This window comes from Peromyscus californicus, unplaced genomic scaffold (genome assembly GCF_007827085.1).
Source record: "Peromyscus californicus insignis strain IS unplaced genomic scaffold, ASM782708v3 Scaffold_14__1_contigs__length_90479793_seg_2, whole genome shotgun sequence".
NCBI lineage: Eukaryota > Metazoa > Chordata > Mammalia > Rodentia > Cricetidae > Peromyscus > Peromyscus californicus.
This window is the reverse complement of record NW_026294436.1, coordinates 36112157-36126665: the sequence shown is the minus strand read 5'-3', so window position 1 is coordinate 36126665 and position 14509 is coordinate 36112157. Positions and strand designations below refer to the sequence as shown.

General features: G+C 39.5%; 1 protein-coding gene across 2 annotated transcripts in view; it reads left to right on the top strand.

Moving 5' to 3' along the window:
• Hmcn1 (hemicentin 1) overlaps positions 1 to 14509 on the top strand; it is a 442580-nt gene that overhangs the window by 225007 nt on the left and 203064 nt on the right. For both annotated transcript variants that reach the window (XM_052737150.1, XM_052737149.1), the window contains exons 16-18: positions 11086 to 11280; positions 13076 to 13171; positions 14318 to 14445. In XM_052737150.1, coding sequence (XP_052593110.1) covers positions 11086 to 11280; positions 13076 to 13171; positions 14318 to 14445 — 419 coding nt within the window. The remainder of the gene's footprint in view (positions 1 to 11085; positions 11281 to 13075; positions 13172 to 14317; positions 14446 to 14509) is intronic.

Below are 14509 nucleotides of genomic sequence, written 5' to 3'. Positions count from 1 at the left end.
TCTGTCTCTCCCTGCTTCCCATGGAGATGTTTTATATTCCCACAGCATTCTTTTACACGTTCTAGCTCTATAGGGGCAGAGAAATGGCCTCAGTAACTTTTCCTAGTAATAGAATAGTGATCCCTTAGAAACATTACCAATGGTTGAGAAAGTCTGAGGATCACATATGTACTCCTTGCTTACCGACTGTTTCCTTCTTAATCATTTTTGTGCTTCTACATTTTCTAGATCCTCTCTACTGTCCAGCAATGCACCATATATAAAGGCTAGTGATATCTGTTCTTGGTGTCTTGTGGTGATACATTAGTGACTTTTCTCATTACTATGACAAAATACTTGAAAAAATATCTGGAGGTAGAATGAGTTCATTTCCTCCAGTTTGAGCATCCACAGTCTATTACAGCAGAAGAGACACAGCAGAAGGAGTGCTGAGGTGGCTGATCTCAGAGTGTCTGCTGTCAGGAAGTAGTGACAGACGAGTCCTGGCACTGAGCTTGCTTTGTCCCTTTCTATTCAGTCTGAGACCCAAGTCCACAGGACAGTGCCATGCACCTTCAGAATGGGTCTAACCTCCTCAGGTATAACCCTCTGGAAACATCCTCAGACATACCCAAGTGCTTGAAAATCCAGTTACGTTGACAGGGAAGATCAACCATAACCAGAAACTTCCCCACAAGTATCTTCTTTTGATATGTCACTCTTTACGTGTAACTCAACTTTGATTTGGCTCCATTGTATTCAAGATCCTCACCGTTCATGACTCTTCTAAAGCAAAGAGCTTCTCAGTCTTGATCCCAGTGATCACTCTGAATGAACCATCAACAGAAACAAGTCATCTGCTTGCTGTGACATTGACCATTGCTAACAGCTGGCACATAAGAGTGACGTTGGCATCATTGTGATTCTGATGTACCATAATATTCTGATTCTTCATTATATCTTTCCTAGAGCAGCTCATAAGGTGTGAGTAGACTGACCTGCTCATGGGAGACCATGGTTACATATGGGAGCAGATGTACTGTGTACATGCTACAAACCATGGTTGTAGAGATGATTGTGGTTTCCAGTATGAGTCTTAAATGAAAACACACCATGGACTGAAACTTTCTCCAGAATTAACACAGTGGTTAAGAAAATAGGCACTTGAGAGAAAATAGGTTGTCCCCTTGGCTTTCCTTATTTTATAGATATAAATGGCATTTACTTTGCAGGTGAATTGAAAAGATGAAATGAGATGTTATCACTTACATACACCCAGCATATTAACTATTACCTATGGGACTGCTAAATGCAACATATATCATGTATGTCATAATTATTTTCTTTCTTTGAGTCTAAAAAATGATATTGGAATGCCTACATAAAATGACTCAGTCCCCAAGATTAGACTTTGGGCTTTTAATATGAAACTCATTTTCTTCATTTGACTCCTTTTTAGTCAAATTAGGAGACAAATACTAAGCTTAGTAGTGCATAAAATTATTCATTCGAGTTCCAAAATTATTGGGCATATTTCTGAGTTGCTTGTGACTTAAGAACAAAACCCTGCTTTCATCCATATCATGTAGCTATTTGGCTTTGTGATTGTTTTTGTGGACCCATTACCTCACAGCAGCAGTACTAGATCAAAAAATAACAAAAGGACTGTTTAATCTGTTCTTGAGTTTGAGCTTCTTGTAGTGAGCACCCTTTTTCCTGTTTCTCATTATCATGGCTTTAAGTTATAGACATTTCAGGTCAACAGGGAAAGTTACCAATGCTTTTCATCCCTGGAAAAGGGGGGTAGTGATTTGTGAAGTCATTTGGAAGAAGAGGGAATTGGAAACATCAAACAAAATGTTGGCCTGGCAGTAATTTTTTTTCAGCATTCCACACCACACAGGGTTTGAGTCTTAGACTGTGGTTTTGTGTCTTGTGGTTTGGTGGAACCAAAGCAATGTGTCTAGTCATTTGGGGAAAGAAAAATCTCTGACTGACATAATGCAAGAGTTGCCACAGAGGGAATATGTATTTAACTGTCTTGGGGGTTAAAGAAAATAATTCAGAATAGTGTTTACCACAAGATGGCAAATTGGTTTATGACTTCTTTATTTTTGAAACAATGAGTCTGCACAGCTAGAGTTATCTCTACAGACAATAAACTGCACTGTGGTGTTACCCCCCCCCCCCCCCAAGCATAGCTCAATGAGCTTCACAGATGTTTAGGGAATCACCAGGGATCAAACATTTTCCTAAGAGACTATATGAAGGATCAAAAGTGAAATCAGATGCAAATATCAGACTCCAGCACTAAGATCTAATAAGTTAACTCTGTAATTTGCATGTTTCATACAGTTAGTATTGAGGTAGTTATTTCATGCGACATTATTAGTAAAGATCATCTCTTTTGACAACTTGAACTGTGAAATACTGTCTTTCCTTGATGTTCTTTGAGGAACTAAAACCAGGGAGAGGGGTGAAATGACGTTCCCAAGATCACAGACTAAAAACAGCAGAACCGCCCTTCGAAACCACTCCGTGGCTCCTTGCCCTTTGAAGTTACACTGTCTCTTCTAGAGAAGCGCCATGTGTACTGTCAGCCGGTCACTACTGCTCTCCTGGGCTCTAGTTTCGCTCATCTAGTCACAACTCACCCAGAACACCTCACTTGGAGGCTGTGTTGGCCACAGTCAGGAGGAGGAAGTATTTCAATCTTCTTGGCTCAGCTAGCTTCATTTTGGAAGTTTGTGTGCGGTGGACGTTGTGCTGGCTGCTCTCTCAGGCCTGGTTTTCTCGTTTCCCTCTTGTTTTGAGATTCAGCGGCGCTTGCGTTCCCTGCTCTGATGTCTTGTGCCTGATGCTGTTCGAGAATCTGCTTTGCAATGCATGACTTCTCCCATCTTGATTAGGTTTGTGGGTGTAACTTGAGTTAGCTTTTCTGTTCTGACTCCAGATTCCCTCCCTCTATTACTTCTGAACATGCCAGTGTATCACTTTTCGTTGATAATTATATTTTAACATTTCAGTAAAAGGAAATCTTCCTTGGGGGATTTCAGTCTTCTACATTTTTAAAAAATTTTTCTCTCATATAGTCCATGCCTACCACAATTTCCCCTCCCTTCCTTCCCTCCAGTCTCCCCTCTCACTTCCCCTCTTCCCCAGATCCATGCCCCCTCCATCTCCCCTCAGAAAAGAGCAGGCTTCCCAGGGACATCAACCAAACATGGCATACATGATATACTATAATAAAACCAGATAAATACCATCACATCAAGTCTGGACAAGGTAACCCAGTAGGAGGAAAAGGGTCTCATAAGAAGGCATAAGACTCAGAAACTGGCCCTGTTCCCCTGTTAGGAGTCCCCCAAGAATACCGAACTACTTCACCATAACATATATGCAGAGGACCTAGGTGAGACCCCTACAGGCTCCTTGATCTCTGTGAGTCCCCATGAGTCCCAGTCAATTGATTCTGTGGGTCATGTTCTCCTGGTTTTCCTGACCCTTTTGATTCTTCCTATTCTCCCCCGCCCCCTTTCTCCTTCTCATCTTTAGGATTCCCCAAGCTCTGCCTAATGTTTGGCTGTGGGACTCTGCATCTGCTCCTGTAGCAGGAGTCTTAAAAGTTCTTACTAATAAAATCAAACCTGAATCCAGTTATTGGGGTGAATACTGGAAGGTCAGAGAGGTAGAACAAGCCACAGCTAACCTCACCTGGCAAACTTCTCAGCTGATCTTGTTTCCTCAGACTGGAAGCCTCCGTGTCCTCGTATCCAAATGGCTCTCAGCTGAACTGTGCTTCTTGAAAGCCTGAAAGCTTAACCAGCCAAATGCTTCCAGTTTCTGGTCCTCACACCTTATATACCTTTCTGCTTTCTACCACCACTCCCTGGGATTAAAGGCTCGCTTTCTGGGATTAAAGGCATGTGTCATCATGCCTGGCTGTTTCCAATGTGGCCTTGAACTCACAGAGATCCAGAGGGATTTCTACCTCTGGAGTGCTAGGATTAAAGGTGTGAGTGCCACCATTTTCTAGCCTTTGTATCTAGTGGTTGTTCTGTCTCTGACACCAGATAAATTTATTAGGGTGCACAATATTTTGGGGAACACAATACCACCACATTGCTCCCATCAGTTTCTGGGTGAAGTCTCTAGTCTTTCTGATGAGGATTCTGCTAAGCTTCAGTCCCAGAACACTCCACATACAAACTTTAGGTGGAAGTTTTGTGTCTGGGTTGATATCCCAATCCCTCTGCTTGAGGCCTTGCCTGGTTACAGAAGATGGCTGATCCATGTCCCCCATTTCTAGGAGTCTTTGCTAGGGTTACTCTCATAGATTCCATGGAGTTTCTATTGCACTAGGTTTCCACCTTACTGCTGAAATGGCCCCCAATTCCAGTCATTTTCCCCAGTATTTTCTCCCTCCCCCACCACTTGCTTCCTCCTCTTCCCAACCCCACCTGCTTCCAGTCTACCTGTGAATCTATTTTCTTTCCCCTTCCCAAAGAGATCCTTGTGTCTCCCTTTAAGCCTTGTTGCTTAGCCTCTCTGGGTCTGTGGAATGTAGCATGATTATCTTTTACATTACAGCTAATATCCATTTATAAGTGAGTACAGACCATGTCTGTCTTTTTGTGTCTGGGTTATCTTACTCAGGATGATTTTTTTTTCAAGTTCCATCCATTTTCCTGAAAATTTCATGATGTTATTGGTTTTAACAGCTGAATAATACTACATTGTGTAAATGTACCACAATTTATTTATCCTTTTTTCAATTGATGGGCATCTAGGTTGTTTCCAGTTTCTGGCTATTATGAATAAAGCTACTATGAACATAGTTGAGCAAGTGTCCTTGTGATAAGATGGAGCATCTTTTGGATATATGCCCAGGAGTGGAATTGGGTCTTTTCTGAGAAACTGCCATATTGATTTCCATAGTAACTGTACTGGTTTGTAGTCCTACCAGCAATGGAGGAGTGTTCTCCTTGCTCCACATCCTCAGCAGCATGAGATGTCTCTTGTGTTTTTGATCTTAGCTATTCTGACAGGTTTAAGATTTCAGAATCTCAAAGTTGTTTTGATGGCTAAGGATGTTGAACACTTCTTTGTTTCCACCATTTGAGATGCCTCTGTTGAGAATTCTCTGTTTAGAACTGTACCCCCTTTTTTAAATTGGATTATTTTGTTTGATGTCTAGTTTCTTGAGTTCTTTATATACTTGGACATTGGCCCTATGTCAGATGTGGAGTTGGTGAAGATCTTTTCCCATTCTGTGGGCTGCTTTTTTTGTCCTATTGATGGTGTCCTTAGCCTTACAAAAGTTTTTCAGTTTCATGAGGTCCCATTTATTAATTGTTGATTTTAGTGCCTGCACTATTGATGTTCTGTTCAGATTGTTGTCTCCTGTCCCAATGTGTTCAAGGCTATTCCCTACTTTCTCTTCTATCAAGTTCAGTGTATCTGGTTTTATGTTGAGGTCTTTGATCCACTTGAACTTGAGTTTTGTGCAGGGTGATAGATATGGATCTATTTGCGTTCTTCTACATGCAGATATTCAGTTAGACCAGCACCATTTGTTGAAGATTCTTTCTTTTTTTCCATTGTATATTTCTGGCTTCTTTATAAAAAAATCAAGTGTCCATACGTATGTGGATTAATGTCTGGGTCTTTGATTCAATTCCACTGATCAACGTGTTTGTTTCAATTCCATTGATCAACGTGTCTGGTTTTTTGCCAATACTATGCTTTTTAAAAAAAAAAAAACTACAGTTCTTTTCACAGTTTTTTATAGGTGTGTGTGTGTGTGTGTGTGTGTGTGTGTGTGTGTGTGTGTGTGTGTTTAACTACAGCTTGAAATCAGGAATGATGATACCTCCTGAAGTTCTTTTATTGTATAGGGTTGTTTTAGATATCCTGGGTTTTTGGTTGTCTATATGAAGTTCAGTCTTATTCTTTCAAGGTCTGTAAAGAGAAAAACTCAAAACAATTCCATTAAAATCAGGAACAAGACAGGCTGTCTACTTTCTTCATATCTATTCAGTATAATACCTGGAGTTCTTGATAGAGAAATAAGACAACTAAAGGAAACCAAGGGGACATAAATTGGAAAGGAAGATGTCAAAGTGTCGATATTTGCAGATGATAGGATAGTATACATAAACGACTCCAAAAATTCTACAAGGGAGCTCCTACAGCTGATAAACGCCCTCAGTGAAATGGCTGGATACAAGATGAACACAAAAAGATCAGTAACCCTCCTATATACAAATGACAAATGGGCTGAGAAAGAAATCAGGGAAACAACACCTTCCACAATAAGCCACAAATATAGAATATCTTGGGGTAACTCTAACTAAGCAAGTAAATGACCTATATGAGAAAAGCCTCAAGCTTTTGAAGAAGAAAATTAAAGCAGATATTAGATGATGGAAAGACCTCCCATGCTCATGGATCAGTAGGATTAACATAGTAAAAATGGCCACCCTACCAAAAGCAATCTATAGATTCAATGCAATCCCCATCAAAATTCCAACACATTTTTTTTTACTGTTTTTAAATATATTTTCTGTCCATTGATATATTTATCTTCCCAAAATCTGAGCCTAGCACATATTGAGATTTTATACTTAATTTCCTTTTCTCTAGAAAATATATTTTAGAATATTATTATTATTATTATTATTATTATTATTATTATTATTATTTGAGGCAGGTTCTCATTATGTAGCTCTGGCTGGCCTGAAACTATTAGAATATTCTGGCCTTGAACTCACAGGGATCCCTCTACCTCTGCCTCTTGAGTGTATCACCATGCCCCAGCAAGCTTCATGTTTAAGATTAATTGACTACATTTACTCTAGGAAAAAAAGTAACCAAAGTTTAGAAATGAAATAAGTAAGCAATGAGTTAATTTATTAACTTTATTTAAAATGGTTATTTGTCATTTTTAGTTGAATTCCTATGTATGTGAATTAAGAAAAAACATCTACAGATACTAAACCATTCTTTTCTCAGAGCATATTTTCAACTGAGGTTTTCATCTAACATTTTGTAAGTAAGAGGGCTTTTGAGATTGTCATGTTTCTTTCAAAAGTGCAAGTTCAAATGTACTGGGTTGAGGTATTCCATCATATGAACATTTGTACACATACACCCAAGTCTGAATTATTACTATAGCTTTTCACACTGACTGAATTCATTCACTAGTGTCCATTGGCCACACACAATGTACCATGTAATATATTAGCTGCTGTTAAAAGATAAAATTACGGTTGTAAACATAGGCTGTCTGGAAAACAAAGCAACAGATAATCAAGTAATAGTTTGTATTTGGAGAATTTCATGGGTCTGATAGAGAGGGGTGTATTAAATTTGTAAGAGGGAAGCCATGATGCCCATTTATGATGACAAGGGATGACATCATAGAGGAGTGTCTTTTGGAAACTGAGTTAAAGGGTTGTCAGTATTTCAACATCAGACATTACCCTTGAAGGGGAGGTAATAACACAAGTTCTCCAGTGAGAAAGGTTGGCTCTTACTTGAAGAAGAGCAAGGATTCCTGATTTCCAGAGTGTAGTGTAGGAAGTAACGGAAACAAAGCTGCAGAGTGAGAGGCGGCTGATTCCAGGCTAAAATAAGAGCACCAACACTGGTGGAAGACAGCTGCACATCCAATCTGCAGATGTGGGATGAGAAGGAAGGAAGCAATTTCCACATCATCTTTTTAAAATGAGACTGCTAGCCAGTATGTCCACGCATAATTATTAAAACACATAGAGAATGAGAGGTCGATAAAATGACAAAGGATTATGACCCTGAAATGGAAACTAGCTTTTTAACCCTATCTTCCTCATTCAACTCTGCTGAGAGCCATCCCCAGTGGTGGATGGGTCCTGCAGAGGGTGTAAGGAGTTGGTGGGGGAAGGAAATGAGCCAGGCCATGGTGGTCGGGAGAATCTTGCAGCCTGACTAACTAGCAGCTAGAGTGTTTCTTTATTTATACTGAATTTAGTAAGCAGGGATACATCCATAATGTTCCAAAAAATAGATCATATCATTTTTGTTTTTGGATATGTGTTTCACTTCCTTTTGCTTATCTTTTAGTCATTATTAATAAACTATGACAGAACAGAGATAATTTCCAATCATTTTTCCTCAAGTTTTGACATCATTAATAAACAGAGTTATCATTCTTAATCATTAACCCCATAACCCAATTTTTAAGAATCTAGAGGTGTACGACAGCCTTTTCTCAGGCTGGTTGCTTTGGTTGCTTCAAGAACACTAGACCAAAACAAAAATCTTCAACTATCCTGGGCATTTTGCCATGTCCCAAGCAGTGTATTATTAACTCTTAATGGTCAGAGTGCCCAGGAAAAATCCTCAGGCCAAAGCTGCTGCAGTTATTATTCAAATTCTGGCATAGTATAATCAATGTTCACATTTATATCTTTATAAAATTTGTCTATATGTCTAATTCTGGCATTCTGTTGTTCCTTGGTCATATGACATTACAGTGGCTCTGTATGAGCTAACTTTTCTAAGAGAGGGAGGTCCTGAAATCTCATACTTTTATCATCTTTCCACTCCATACTTTGATCATCAGTATGTCTCTATATAGGGCAGAGTTGTATGCCACATAATGTATATCGTGGAAAGAGGCTTATAATCTGAACTGTGGCCAACTCCTCTAGCCCACTGAATTTTGTTGACATTTTTAAGTTTACTTTGTTTTGAATATCTTGTTCCTGTGTAAGTACAGGGACAGATGTTTCAAGAATGTATCTTAGCCTCATGAAGAGACCTCTGGCTTCTTTGTTTGTCACAACCTCCAAGGCATAAGGAAGACCTTCATGTAGATAAGGATATCTCTCTAAAAGCAGGGGGAATAGTATGTTCAGGACTTTTCTAGGAAGCTTAGAAGCAGTACTCCTGGGAGAAGGCATAAATGATTTATAAGGAATTTTTCATCAATCTAATATCCCCAAATTGTACAAGTATTAAAAGTGTCCCAAGTATGCAATGGGTGGAGATGAAAACCAAAGGTGGCATGGCAGCCATCATACAGCTCAGTGCTGCTGGATCTTTGTCAAACAGCTGTTCTGGCTTTTTGACTTCTGTCATTCTGTTCAGATATGGCTGTGCCACAACTCCACGTAGCACTTAGCACATCAACTAAGTTTCTTCATATGTAAAACCAGAGTGGGGTCATTCTGAAGACTGAAAACAATTGAAATTATTTGACAGAAGACTTTGCTCTGAAAATGACAGCTGTTGCCATTGCACACCTGGACATATGCTTGACTTCCAATGTACCATCTCTTAGAATTTTACATGAGTAGGTTTCTCCCACTGCTTCTAACAGAATCGCATGTATTTATTCTTATCTGATGTCTCAAGCATTGTTATTCATAAGCTTCTGAGAGTCTCATCCCTGAGTGGTTCCCAACAGTATCCTTTCTGTATTGCAGTCCTGCATTTTCTTAAGTGTGCCCTTCATGTTTTTCCAGCTCTTCCTCAGTTTCCCTAGTTACCAGAATTATGTAAATCTATAGATTTCTTTATATGTCTCAATTCTCCTCAAGATGCCAAGTACTTACTATTCTCTCTTTACCAAATAAATGTGTTCTGCTATTTTAACTTACATTATTGATTCTCAAACTAAATTTCTCTGACTTAAAAATGTGAGATATATGGGGCAAGGATATGATACCAAACACTGCTACACTTCAGGAATAAATGCCGTTGGTGTGTCAGATTGAGATTAGTAAAGAAATACTTTGGTACAAATTAAATTTATTTAAAAATCTAGCCAACATACCACTCCTGGGCATGTACCCAAAGAACACTCCACCATACCACACAGACACTTGCACAGCTATGTTCACAGCAGCTTTATTCATAATAGCCCCAAACTAGAAGCAACCTAGATACCCCTCCACTAAAGAATACATAAAGAAAATGTGACACATTTACACAATGGAGTATTACTCAGCTGCTAAAAACAATGACATCAGGAAATTTTCTGGCAAATGGATGAAATTAGAAAAGTTCATCCTGAGAGATATAACCCAGGCCCAGAAAAATAAACATGACAGGTACCTAGTCCAGTTGTCATCAGAGAAGCTTCATCCAGCAACTGATGGAAACAGATACAGAGACCCACCGCCAAACATGAGGTGGAGCTCAGGGAATCCTGTGGAAGAGGGGGAGGAAGGATTGTAGGAGCCAGTGATGTCAAGGGTACCACAAGAAGACCCACAGAACCAACTAACCTGCACTCATAGGGGCTCACAGAGACTGAGCTGACAACCAGGGAGCCTGCAGGGGAGTGACGTAGGCCCTCTACATATATGTGACAGTTGCGCAACTTGGTTTTCGTGTGAGACTCGGAACAGTGGGAGAAGGGGCTCTCTGACTGTGTTGCCTGCTTTTGGGACCCATTCCCCCAACTGGATTGCCTCATCCAGCCTTAATAGAAGAGGAGGTGTCTAGTCTCACTGTGACTTGAAATACCATGGCTGGCTGATGTCCATGGGAGACCCACCTGTATCTGAAGAGAAACAGTGGAGGAGTGGATGGGGTGGGAGTGGTCAACTGGGAAGAGGGGAGGAAAAGGAAATTTTGGTTGGGATTTAAATAAATAAATAAACAAACAAAATAGTTCTGTTCACACACACACACACACACACACACACACACACACACACACACACACAAAAAAAAAAAAAATCCAGCCAATGAGATCTTGAAAAACACCAGAAATATCATATTGCCTTATAAAGCCAACTTACTTAGGAGAGTATAAGGTTTGAGCACTACAATATATACTCATATTGAAAACAAATTTCTATAATAATTCTCTTTAAGATGATCTTTGTATCACCTACAACTCTAGGGCAAGAGCTGAGTGTCTAGTCTAAATGTCCATTCATAAAGAAAAAAATGCATCTATCATATGTTAGACAGGAATAACTATTGGGTAAATTTACCATATTGCATGAATAATGACTTGTTTCAAATTCAACCTATTGATAATTTAATAAGGTTTACTCTTAATGTGTCCACATCCTCTACCAGTGACGTTTTGTGTTTTGTGTCTTCCAGCACCTCCAGTTTTCATACAAGAACCAGCTGATGTGTCCATGGAAATTGGCTCCAATGTGACATTACCTTGTTATGTCCAGGGTTATCCAGAGCCAAAGATCAAATGGCGAAGATTAGACAACATGCCAGTTTTCTCAAGACCCTTTTCAGTTAGTTCCATCAGCCAACTGAGAACAGGCGCTCTCTTTATTTCAAGTAGGTTAAAGGATGTATATGTTTGTGTGTGTTTGTGTGTGTGTGTGTGTGTGTGTGTGTGTGTGCTTGTGTGCTTGTGTGTGTGTGTATGCATATGTATTGGTGCATTTGTTTATATATCATATACACACATTGTTTTCTACATATGTATTTTTTGTTTTTACTTAGCTTGCTTTTTATTTTTCTTGTTTTAAAACAAAGATTCAGTATGGTAGCTCAGAAGGACTTTTGACCCTTGATCTTCTTTTCTCAGCCTACTGTGTACCACCAGGCTAGGCTATATTACGTACAAATATGTATGTTCATATTTTGCTAGTAGATTAAACTAGACAAGCTTGGTTACAATATGCATCAGATTAAAATCATTCCTGTATTTGCAAACCTTATTTTGGTTTCCTTATTGCTTACAAGCTAAGAACTACACTTGAAAGGCTTTGGCTTCATCCTCCTGACCATGCCTCCCAGCCTGTTACTAATGCTACCCTGACTGCTCCCAATACTGTCTTTAGCTGCACATCCTCCATGATGCTCCTCATGATATTGGAAAACAATTCTATGCATTTGTTCTGATGACATAATAAAAATTACATCAATATCCAATAAAAAGAAGGATGAGAAAAACAACTTGTATTAAAAATACGTGTTTTTAACTCAGTGTCTCTACAGCATGCATGTGAGTTTATACCCCTTCACTGAGAACCCCACAGTTCAGTGTGGAATATATCATCTGGTAGTTTTTCTAGCTAGATGAATAGCTATGTCTTCTCCTTATGTGGAGTTAGGCTTACATGATTGTAAATATATTTCAAATCTACACGTTTCTAGTGGAGCCTTCATAATTCTTGCCAGGCTTGGGACACTATTTCTCTATGAATCTACTCTGTGTATTATCTCTCTAGTTTTTTATTCCCTAAATGCAAACAGTTTCTGTCCACTACTGGGGCAACTAAACCATGTCCCCTACAAATGGCGTAAGTGTACCCAGGCTGGCATAGCTTCCTACTCTTTGAACAGATCCTACTTTTCTTCAAGCTCTGCTTTTGATTTATCATTTACCACGAGTGGACAGCTCTTCCTGTCTTCTACCTGCTCTTTTTATTTTTTAAAAAAATTTGGAGAGTATAATTAAATTATGACATTTCTCACTTCCCTTTCCTCCCTCTACCCCACCCCCCATATATCCCTCTCCCCTCTCCCTCAAATTCATGGCCTCCTTTTTTTTAAAAAACTAATTTATTGCATGCATGTATGTATATGGATATACATATATATTCCTAAATATAACCTGTTCAGGGCATATAATGTTGCCTTTATGGATATTTGGCACTAGACAGCCAGTTGGTGTGCTCTTCCCTGGAAGCTCTCCTGTTCCCAGCTTTCCTCACGTGCCAATGGTTCTTTGTGTACAGTTGAGGCCTGATAGGCTCTTCTCTGTCCAATCTGGCATGTTGGTTGGTGTCACCCTTCTCAGCCCACATTTGGGCAGTCATGTCGTTGAGACTTTATGTCCAGATGCTCTTCAAACTATACTTAGGATCTTACCTCCACCGTGAATTTCTAACTCCCCCACGTATGATCATCCAGTCATTCCTGTCCGTGCTCCCACAGCTCATCACATAAAGCTCATAGAGAATTTGCTACCTTGCTGGGTTGGCTGAGTTCACTGTCTCCTTCCCTAGAAGGGAGTGGCCAGAAGGTGCTCTCGTGATTTCTGTCACAGATCTCAGCACCGTCCCTGGTGCACTGTCAAGGTTTCATAATGTTCCTGAGTGAATAAATGCGTTCTTCTCTCTAGATCTGTGGGCAAGTGATAAAGGAACGTATATCTGTGAAGCTGAAAACCAGTTTGGAAAAATACAGTCCCAAGCAACCGTAACAGTGACAGGACTTGGTAAGATGAATTAGCTTTCTAGAGGCGATGTTCCTCAAAAGCTTCAGACCTCTTTGAGGTTGATGATGATGTTGATGATGTCATCCCTTGCATGTGGCAGTTTTTATTTATTCTAAAGCCAGGTAGAGGTTTGTGTCCCTGTGTCTCTAAGGCATATTTCATACAATGTTGCAACTATAAATAACTTAAAGAGCATCTGCTCCAGGATCCTCATCTTCTATTTCATTTTTGGTCATTTTAAAACACACACACACACACACACACACACACACAACATGTGCACACACACATAAACAAATTGTGTTTTTGATGGCTTTTGACTTAAGTTTATCACTTTAGTCCACATAGAATTGTGTTTATGAGTTGTGAAGTATTTGATTCAATATATTTTATTGAGTAGTCATATCTGACAGGTTAAACTATTCATTTATTCTCATACTGAATTTATATTTCTACATCTATTCCTTGGATTTTTTTCCTGGTATATATAGTTCAATATTACAGTCTTAAATGTGATTTTAAATACTTTACTGCATGTATCTCATTAATACTGTTTCATAGAATTTTCTGTGTGTCTTCATTCATCTGTCTATACCTACATTTTTGAGTAGTATCTGTTAAGAATTTTGTGGTCATTTCTCATATTTTGTTTTATTGTTAAATTCTAGGAAAGCATAATTTTACCAAGCTTCTTTACTATTCCATCTCAGCAAATTCACCTTGGTTTAACTTGCCTGTGCCGTTGTGGTAGGCTCCTGATGATTCCCTCTTGTACCTAGTCTCTTCTGTTTCTGGCTATTTCCATGAGAGTGGGTTCTGATGATTCCATGTCTCCACTCACAAGCACTCCCAGACACTCTCCATCCTGATGTGTAGCTGCAAGCATCTTGCCTTGACATTGCTGGCCTTTTGTATGTAGGCTTTCCTCTTTCCTCTTGGTATTTCTACAGGACCACCTATGCTCCCCCGATTCCTTCTGCGTAGATGGATCTGTTCCTTCCACATTCAAGCTCTTTTCCATTTTCACTTTAAAGTTCTGTTCCTGAAAACTCCAGTTTTAAACAACGTGATTTGTAGTCATCTTGCTTATAATAATCCCACCCTCCCCCCTTTTGGATGAAGCTGAGTGTTCTTTCTTTGATGTAGTTGCCCCGCTTATTGGCATCAGCCCCTCTGTGGTCAATGTTATTGAAGGACAGCAGCTAACTCTGCCTTGTACGCTGTTGGCTGGAAATCCCATCCCAGAACGGCGGTGGATGAAGAACTCAGCCATGGTAATATATGCCTTTTGTTTATTTTCTCCTAAGAATTAAGGAATTACATCACAAACACTGAAAG